The sequence below is a fragment of the Gadus macrocephalus genome, chromosome 9 (assembly GCF_031168955.1).
Source record: "Gadus macrocephalus chromosome 9, ASM3116895v1".
Classification (NCBI taxonomy): domain Eukaryota; kingdom Metazoa; phylum Chordata; class Actinopteri; order Gadiformes; family Gadidae; genus Gadus; species Gadus macrocephalus.
Genome location: NC_082390.1, coordinates 4,850,142 through 4,860,226, shown reverse-complemented (window position 1 = coordinate 4,860,226; position 10,085 = coordinate 4,850,142). Strand labels below are relative to the sequence as shown.

General features: G+C 45.3%; 1 protein-coding gene across 2 annotated transcripts in view; it reads right to left on the bottom strand.

The window, feature by feature from the left end:
- Positions 1-718: 718 nt before the first annotated feature.
- fbln1 (fibulin 1) overlaps positions 719-10,085 on the bottom strand; it is a 31,159-nt gene continuing 21,792 nt past the window's right edge. For both annotated transcript variants that reach the window (XM_060060365.1, XM_060060362.1), the window contains one exon: positions 719-1,328. In XM_060060365.1, coding sequence (XP_059916348.1) covers positions 1,189-1,328 — 140 coding nt within the window. In that variant the 3' untranslated portion in view covers positions 719-1,188. The remainder of the gene's footprint in view (positions 1,329-10,085) is intronic.

The window sequence follows — 10,085 nt, the reverse complement described above, 5'->3', positions numbered from 1 at the left end:
CGATTGAAGATTTTGCAATGATTTCTCTGTATTAGAATTCAAACCGTGACCAATCCTGTAATCACGAGTAGGCCTATTATTGAATTGTCTTCAGAATTTTGCTGTGCAATGCATTTCTTTCTGCATTTATTCTATCTATGAATCTATTTTATTAAGCCCTTAAAATGATGCCACTATCTATTATGTCCAAAATTAGAATGGTATGCATATATATATATATATATATATATATATATATATATATATATATATATATATATATATCTTATAATGTATATCTAATTATTTAATCTAAATATCCTCACCCAGCCACAAATTAGTTGGTTACAGCGATTTTACAGTTACTTAAAATGATCAGTAACATTTACTGAAACAATGTACCATTTGTGGTGCAAATGTATTTACATAACAGGCAATTAATAATTAATAATTAATAATCTGGATTAGGTACTGGGCATAAGTGTGTACATGTATACTGGGGACATTGAGGTTCAAACCTAGAACCTTTAATCTGACTGTTGACTGTTTTTGGTCTTATGGCATGTTTATCTGGTCCCAGGTAATACCCAAAACAAACATGTTCTCTTGAAAAGAACATGTTGTATATGTTTAACATGTTTAACTATGTTGTAGAGGGTTATGACCTAACATGTTGTTTTGGTCTAACAAATCTGCAATACTGTTAAAGGTGTAGCGTTCACCGAAAAATAAAATACTGTAAATAAAAATAATGTTTATTTGATAGAAGAATAAAAACAAAGGTGAATGCTACAAAAGTAGGGTTACATTAAATCATCATATCCTTCAAAGTCTTCCGCAAAATGCATGGCAGCCACAATCGATGTATATCTGACTCTATTCTCTACAATGACTTTATATAGCGTATAGGACTCTACAGCTACAGTGCACCAGATGCAATAGGGCACGTCAAAGTGGATTAATCATTAGTGCTCTTATTAATATACAACTACAAGCAGCGTGTGGTCTGTCATCACTGAAACATCGCCCCTCATACAAAATGCCCCCAGCAAAAACACTACTCGTTAAATATGACCAACGTGTGCATGCGCATCAGAGTACCTCACCTAAGCTCAGAGTGTGAGTCGATCCTATGTTTTAAGCAAGGCGTCACGTGACAAGGGAGTCTTCTTCAATACACCATGTTAACACGTCGTCCACGACCGGCGCTCAGAACCAGAACTCGGAGACGGAGACGTGGATGTTGATGACGCTCTGATGGGAAACCCCCTGGGAGTTCAGGTTGATCATGGCCAGCTTAAGCACCAGGTTGAGCGGACCGATGATAGGCTTCACCTGCCGGACCACCCCTAGAGGAGAGACACAGACGGATAGTGATTGGTTGGGATGCTAGAAGAGGATCTTGAGTCACCAAGGGGGACCAAACACACAACGCATACACATGTTAAGGCAAGGTTAACAAATCTAACCACGTAAGAAGGGACTCGCCAATGTGGGCATGATGATTTAAAATTCAGATCAGTGGACGGCTGAATCCCTCTATTGCTAATAATGAGCTTGCTTCCATGGTTGGGCAGGACGGACGATAAAGCCAGAAATCTATTTGAAGACAACTGATGAGTTTCAGGTTCATTGTTGCACTGCTCCCCCACCTATCATCATTGGTGGGTAACATCATACACTTACCTGATGGACAGCTAAATCGCATGGTTATGGTTCGAATGTGGCTGCACAGACGTTGGCAAATTCTGTGCTCAGTTGTCATGTTGGCGGTGACAGGCCTCCTTGTGACCATCAGGATGAGCACCTTGATACACATCCCATCGACACTATAAATCCCTTTGGCGCCACCGTCAACAACACCCACCCAGGCCGAAACACACGGTGTTACAGAACGCCAGTGGAATTCATTTGGGTGCGTGTTTTAAGAAAACGTGTGATTGCAAGGCTCAAAAAAACGTCAGTGTTTATTTACACGGGCTGTCAGCAGCCCCTTTCACTGCGAAGGTCGGCGACGCGTCGGCTCGGGCCTGCTTCGACAGCTGCACCCAGGGTGCATCGGGGCGGCACAAAGGCCCACAATGCCCTGCTGTCAGTCACTCAACTACTCCCCCGGTCCTTAATTCATGATCAACGTAATGGAGTTTTCCTCATGTCCCCGTGTTTTTGAGTTACACCGACGTAAAAAAAAAACGAGATGGAGTGAGAGACGATGTTGTTTGACCCAGCCCTGATCACACCCACCCGTACCGACTCCGCCTCATTTAGTGTGAATAATGAGGTGCGTTGATGCCTTGCCTTAAAACAGGCAAAGCTGTTTGGTCATGACCAATCGCACTGGGCCGTTTACTGTGACTTTTTATTGGACACCGGCATTGTGTAACAGTAGTGGTCCACCCCTCCCCTCACTCTCTTTTATTCCTGAAGAGGGATGAAAAGGAGGGGGGGGGGAGGTTGATGTTTGTGGCATCGACAATGTGGCCCACAAGGGTAAATTAGTCCCATGTGTTGGACAGAAGGGCGCAGACAGAGTCACGCGAGACAGCCATGATGGCACATCTCCAGGAATCCATCTTTAACGAAGGAGGAACAAACTATAGTCGCCTCTCGCTTTTCTTCCTCTCTCGCTCTCTCTCCCATGCTCTCTCTCTCTCTCTCTCTCTCTCTCTCTCTCTCTCTCTCTCTCTCTCTCTCTCTCTCTCTCTCTCTTTCCCCTCTCTGGGCTTGTTGTGCCTCTCTGTCACTTTCCATCTCTCCTCCAGTTGGATTACTGTGGGCACACAAAATATTCCAGAAGATTCCAGAAGATTCCCTGGAGATTCGGGCGATAAGCGCCCTGGAAGAGTGTGGAATGGGGCCCGTGACTACCAGGGTTGCCCTTGTGTGTTGGTGTTATGCATCTCTGTTGCGTAGTGACACAATGAATGAAGGGGAGGCTAGATGAGTGCTTTGTTGTTTTCCAAAGCGCCAGTGCCATCCGAGAACAGAAACCCATGCTTGAACCCAATGACAGCAGCAGAAAGGGTAAAAAAAGAAAAGAAGTAGCATTTGGGGATTGAGTCTAAATTAAAGATTTTTGTACATAGCACAATGTGGGTAACACACATCGTGGCTTTACCCAGAAACCCACACAGCTAATCAGTTGAGAAGTGCAAATTACCTACATGGAGAGTCAGCATCATCCGTGCGACCGGCTAGCCGTGAAAACTTTAATGGAGCAGATTCAAAGTTAGTTCACATGGGTCGGAGCCGGGCTAAACACGCAACAAAGATGAGTGAAGGCACAGTGGAATATTGTTGTTCGAAGGCATAGTTTGGACAACCGCAGAAGCAAACCAGTTTTGGAGAGCCTGTTTCTGAGTGACGTTTTTAAATCATAAACCCAAAATCCAAGTACTCCCCTGAGCCCTGGCCATAATCAGGGTCAGAAGAGGTAAATGTCATTCAAAAGGATATTGTAGTATGTGTCAACAGCAAATAAAACAATACTGTCTCATAAATAAGTCAACAATAATAAATAATAATAATACTTCATACCTTCAACCACCAATGATGGATGTAGGGTTTCAGTGGTTCTTCAAAGAATTGCAAGTACTGCTCTTTTTCATTCCTTGTGATGTAGTATTATTGTATAAAGGTGCAATTAGCATTTGAATAAACCACTACCGCTCCATGAATATCACAGTAAGTCTTGCAGTAGACCCTCTGGAATCATAAGATGCATCTCTGTTCTAGTAGTGACTTGGCAAACAGCACATAATGTGAATCACCCATGAAAGTAGGATATCTGCTCAGATCCTTGGACTTGTTTTACTTGGGTTGTCGGAGAGAAAAGGAAGGATCAAATATGTTTTAAGTATAGAGATATCTTGCATCTCTTTTGGTTAACAGACCTTGATGTTTGTTCAGTCATTGAATTTGACCCCCTTGGAATACACTACGAAATCCCAACATGATGATTCTATCTTTCCATAGCCTTCCCACCAAAATACTTGGTGTGGTGGGAACTGTGAGGGAGAGACACATGGCCCACAGTGGTGATGGTGGCTCACTGGAACTCCAAGGTGAAACCAGGCCCCTCTCTCAGTCATCTTGGACATCTCAGCGGGGCTTTGAGGCAAAAAAGCTGCTGGCGACCACATAACAGGTTCCCTTTGATTGGCCACAATGTAGTCATTACCTGGGATTTACACATACATAAACAAGGCAGAGGTTACCCAAAACCCACAAATACGCTCCCGGTTTTGGTTTCCCCTGCGACTGGGTTGAAAACCAATATCTGTAAGATGCAGAAGTAGTTCTCGTGAAGACTTGCGGTGCTCCAAATGTGTTGTTTCCATGGCTACTGAGGTGGACACCGCAGGGCACAAGGTGACTCTGCCATCTCTAACCGGCTCTGTCAAGAACACAGCTGCAAGACGTCTTCTACTCTGCCACACAATAAAAACGAACCCTAAATGCATGCTGGTAGCGGAGACATCTGCCACAAAACAAAGTGCAGCGAAATGCCAGGAGGCATTTGTCATCCTCTATGGCTAAGAGGGCCGCGATATTGAAGGGTTGCATGTAAACAGTACAATTTCTTGGTTTTCTGGTTTCTGCAACGCGGCGTAGGAAGTGTAGGGCAAAATCCAAAATGAACGGGTTTAACACCAGAGACAAATGAACAATGTCCGTGGCCTCGCCGCAGTGTTGTGTAATGACACGCTGGCTGTGGACCCATGCAGGCTGACAGCAGTCAAACTCCGGGCTGTCCTGCAGGGCGTCCATGTGCAGAGTGGTGCTCATGTGTCCTATACTGCAGTAGTACTATAGTGTAATAATACTTTCTGATCAAACAGATACAGTAAGAGTTCTGGGACTAGGCTTACTGCTCACATTCAGTTCAGAGTTCAGAGTCCATGCAATCATATTTCATATTATGACATCATATTTCTTGGTTGAATTAAGAAGAATTCCCTGTATAATATATAACCTAATGTCACAAATATAGAGCCCAGAGGTTTTGATATTCCCCAAATGTATATTTCCTTGGCATATTCAGTTTTTTACCTAAATACATAATATATTTTATACTTTTACTGTGGGCTCTTTTTGACCCTACAGTGGTAGGCCAGTTGAATAATACAAAATAAGGTACTGCTGCTTTGATACAATGGTGACATATTCATTCACTTTTTGGTGCACTCAGGGGAATAGAGAAGAAAAACAGAAGAACGCCCAAATGCAACACTGAGCACCATTTGTGTTGAGGTGAAGCCATGGCTTGGTTAGAGGAAGTAATGCCACGGCCAACATGAAACAGTGTCTTAAGTCCATGGCTGGCTTAAAGCTTTGCTCCCTTAACAGGCCCCTGGAGGGTCATTTTGTAGTGGCTTTGCTTGTATTAAAAGAGCTTTCTTGTGTTTTAGACTTTGTTTCTACAGCCAGTCAGTGTGCAGACTACGACCGCTCCAAAAAGACCAATCTGCACACACACACACACACACACACACACACACACACACACACACACACACACACACACACACACACACACACACACACACACACACACACACACACACACACACACACACACACACACACACACACATACTGAAATGCCAGCAGACAGAGGCTTGATATTTTAAAGTAAATTTCAAGCGAGTCCTAGCCAAAGATCTCCCAAATTGACCATGGGTTTTTGCTGGCCGGTGTCGTTGTGACATCACAGAAGTGGCCCAATGGGAATAACTTGTTATTTTCTTGGGACCTTTTTCACTCTGTGGTCGCGGGAGCAGCTCAGAAGACACAACACGCAACATTATCTTCACCGCAACCTTTGCACTGTGTTAGCTGTGACCTTTTCCAGTATAAAGGCCCATAACTAAGGAGCAAAATATAGAAGTCTATATTTGAGATAAAGGGCAGAGAGGACAGCAATTTGAAATCACTGCAGACTCAGCAATTTTCCGTGTGATTCAGTCGTCTTCTTCGGGATGAGTGGAGGAAAATTGTCTTCCTTTTGAGTTCAATTTAATTTGGAAATCAAAATGAGCCGGGAGCCTCCATCCGATGCCTCCTCCAGTTCTGGCTCGGGCCACGAGCCTCTGTTGATTCTCAAGGCCCGGTCATGTCTCGCACCGTAGACTCACATTCCACCCCCCGGTTGTGGGAGCCAGACCCCCGCTGACAGCTTGCAGAAGCCTGCCTGAAGTCTGGGTGCTCCGGGCTCCACTTCCGTCTCCATTCATCCAATCGGTTCACCTTGCCGCCTGGCAGCATAGCGCCAATGACATCACTCATCCCTGTGCAAGAGCTTCTCCTCAATGGCAGAATCTGTTTTTTCTTTTGGACTGCGAATGGAATTTAGCTGCGGAGCCTCAGACTGCTCGGCAATCCGTGCAGGCTCGTTTGAAATGGAAATGATTCATGAAGAGGAGATTTTCATTTGAACACCTGGCTGACATCACACAAAAGGTCGAATAAGAGTAAAAATAGAATTCATAGACGTGCAAACCATGTTTTTTTAGCTACCCTGTTGGCAGAAATTCATATTTGAAATAGCCTCCATGAAGGGAAGTTCCTCAAAAGAGAGGAGAATAAATCACCTGATAATCTGAGATTCCTAGTACGAATCAATCAATTGTACTGTCTGGAGACTGAAGGAAACTGACAGCGAGGTTGATAACTTCCTCGCATGAACCGTGTGGGATTATACGCAGAGCAGCCTGTTGGATCCCTCAGGGCACAACACCGGTCTGCCGTCGCTGATGGGATTCCACACACCAAAAGGAAAAGGCCAAACCCATTCAACTTCTCCAATAACTTTACGTTCCCAATGCTCAGAGATGCTCAGAGACACAGGCATCTTCTGAGAACAATTCTCAAAAAAAGAACCTTACTCCTATGTTATTGCATGTTGTTAAGTTAACAAGTGAAGGTAAGTAAATTCATCGATACTGCACACTGGTCAAGTCAAATATTTTTGGAGGAAGAGGAAGAAGGAGTAGAAGAAGAAAAAAAAAATTTAGCGAAAGGGCTAGGCTAGGAGGCATGCATTCCAATACTATTTGCCTTTCCAAACACGTGTAAGGTGTGTGTCAGGTATGTTTTCTTTGTCAGAGGGATGATATGCTATACTACACACCACCACCATACCGGGCTTGTTTACATGTGTACCTCATGGGGGTTGTTGGCTGAACGCTGCTTTGCTACCAGTGCATGATTGTGTGTCAGTGTGTACGTGCGTGCGTGTGTGTGTGTGTGTGTGTGTGTGTGTGTGTGTGTGTGTGTGTGTGTGTGTGTGTGTGTGTGTGTGTGTGTGTGTGTGTGTGTGTGTGTGTGTGTGTGTGTGTGTGTGTGTGTGTGTGTGTGTAGCCCCCCCCCCCTTCCCCTGGCTGTCTGTGTTTGTTCAGACAGGGCAGGCTGTCAGATGTGTCATCCAAATCAGACAGTGCTGGGAAAAAACGAAACAGTCACGGATGAACGGGGACTTGGAAAAAGGCGTGGTGTTGCTCTTTACAGTGGTGTGTGTGTCTGTGTATGTGTGTGTGTCTGTGTTTGTGGAGTGAAATGCAAAGGGCTGCAAATGTACGTGTCATGTCAAAGTTTGTGTGTGTGTGTGTGTGTGTGTGTGTGTGTGTGTGTGTGTGTGTGTGTGTGTGTGTGTGTGTGTGTGTGTGTGTGTGTCTGTTTATGTGTCTGTTTGTGTGCATGTATATTTCCACACCAACGTTAAGGGATGATTGAATTCAACTCTGCAACCCTTTTTTCCCCACCAATGACAACATTGAACTGTTGTGCGTTTGTGTGAGTGTGTGTGTGTGTGTGTGCACGCGTGTGCGTGTGTGTGTGAGGAAGGTTGAAATATTGAGCAATTTGGTGATCACCAACCAGTCACTAGCCAGTCTACCGCATTAACAAACCACTTCTCCAACTCTCTGTGAACTCTGTGGATGTGCGATCACCTCTGTTGTTTACCCCTGGATGAACATCAAAACCCCCAAAACAAAACCCATAAACCCGTTCATTCATGCATTCATCAAAGGAGCTGCAACATGAACCGTTTCTCATGTCTGTCCCCCGGTTTAAATGTCTCAACACTGTAGCCAGAGAAGGAGAACGCATGACACGTCAGCCAGCCACACATTTACACACAGACACACAGATACACCCAAACACATACTGGGTACACACACACACTCCATACACACACACACACACACACACACACACACACACACACACACACACACACACACACACACACACACACACACACACACACACACACACACACACACACACACACACACACACACAAAAAGCACAAACTTTGTACACACACCCACACAAACGTGGCACGCACACATGCACTGCCTACGCACACGTACACACACCCGCACACATTATCGGTGGAGCGAAGCACTGGGACAGTCACTAACTCCCAGTAAATCAAATCGCCGGGGAGCCTCATCGCACTGGGGAGACCGCACTTCACAGCAGGAGCTGGCTGGACCGGAGAGCAGAGCGACGGAACAGTATGCAACGGCCTCTTAGCCGTCCACCACTCTCTCCCAGTACTGCATCCAATAAGCCTTTAGCCGGGTTCAGGGACAGAAGTGGATCCGCACGCAGACAGACCTTGGGTCTTTCCTTTCTTAATGTGGTCGTGGCTCAAAGTGCTCTAATGCTGGGCGAGACACTGAGGCCTCGCAGAGACAAATGGAACAATGCACTTCAACCACATGAAGAAGAGTGAGGGAGAGTGGCCAAGAGAGTTCTCCAACATATTCTCTCTCTCTCTCTCTCTCTCTCTCTCTCTCTCTCTCTCTCTCTCTCTCTCTCTCTCTCTCTCTCTCTCTCGGTGGTCTACTTCTTTATCGTTTTTCTTTGTCTTTTCTTTTTCTCTTCACCAAGCCAACGGGCGGGGGCCATAAAAGTGGATTTTTTTGGGTTTCTCGAATGCAAACACACACCATACACACACACACACACACACACACACACACACACACACACACACACACACACACACACACACACACACACACACACACACACACACACACAAGCACACGCATATTCTTTCACAGTAAAAGCTTAATGCAGAACATCAAACATGCGCTTTCCCACACGTTGCTACAATTTCCTGCTGCACCATAACTCACCCCTGCAGGAAACCTTACCCATGCGTTACCCAACGGAGACCCAGGAAGAGCCGTGTGACGCTGGTGTGTATGTTGTCACTTGGATGATGTTCGGCATACCAAATACATTTATTGGTCTACACATGGCAAGGAGATGTCTGATTCTATGAAAGGTACGATGTTTGGTGACGTGCCTGGCGTCTCTCTCTCTCTCTCTCTCTCTCTCTCTCTCTCTCTCTCTCTCTCTCTCTCTCTCTCTCTCTCTCTCTCTCTCTCTGACACATAAGACTGAAGACGCTCCTCGACATCTGCCGACCACAGGACCTCTTGGGAACACATGACCACCAAACCAGGTGGTAAACTGATGATTGTTGGTCTGTTGCTCAACATCATACTGTGAACACATGTTTTCCCGACCTCGTGAACATTCAGACTTAAAGGATCATAAAGAACAGTAGGATAGGTGGAATCCTGCTTTTCACACGTTGAAGGAAAAGAAAATGGTTCCAAAACATTTGGAGAGGCAGTGAATGCCCTTTTGCTGTTGCCAGGCAATAATTGAGGAGGATCCCGTACAACGGCGTCACAACACACGTCAGAAAGACTCATGTCAGAAACGTCCTTAGTTGTTCTACCCTGGGGTCTTACCTCAAGCCTTATGAATGTGCATGGTGTGTGGTCGTCGAAATCGACCAACAGGATGTTTGATTGATTGTTGTCACCATTGTTGTCTGTCCTACGGGTGGGTGTGTGTGTTTTGTTTTTTGGCACAATTAACGTGCCTTGTCCTCCCTCAGATTTTTCTCATTCTTCGTTTGTCTACCATTTGTGTTTGTGTGAGGGCTATTTGAATCTTCGGTTTGTGTGTGTAGGTGTGTGTGTGTGTGTGTGTGTGTGTGTGTGTGTGTGTGTGTGTGTGTGTGTGTGTGTGTGTGTGTGTGTGTGTGTGTGTGTGTGTGTGTGTCTGTGGGC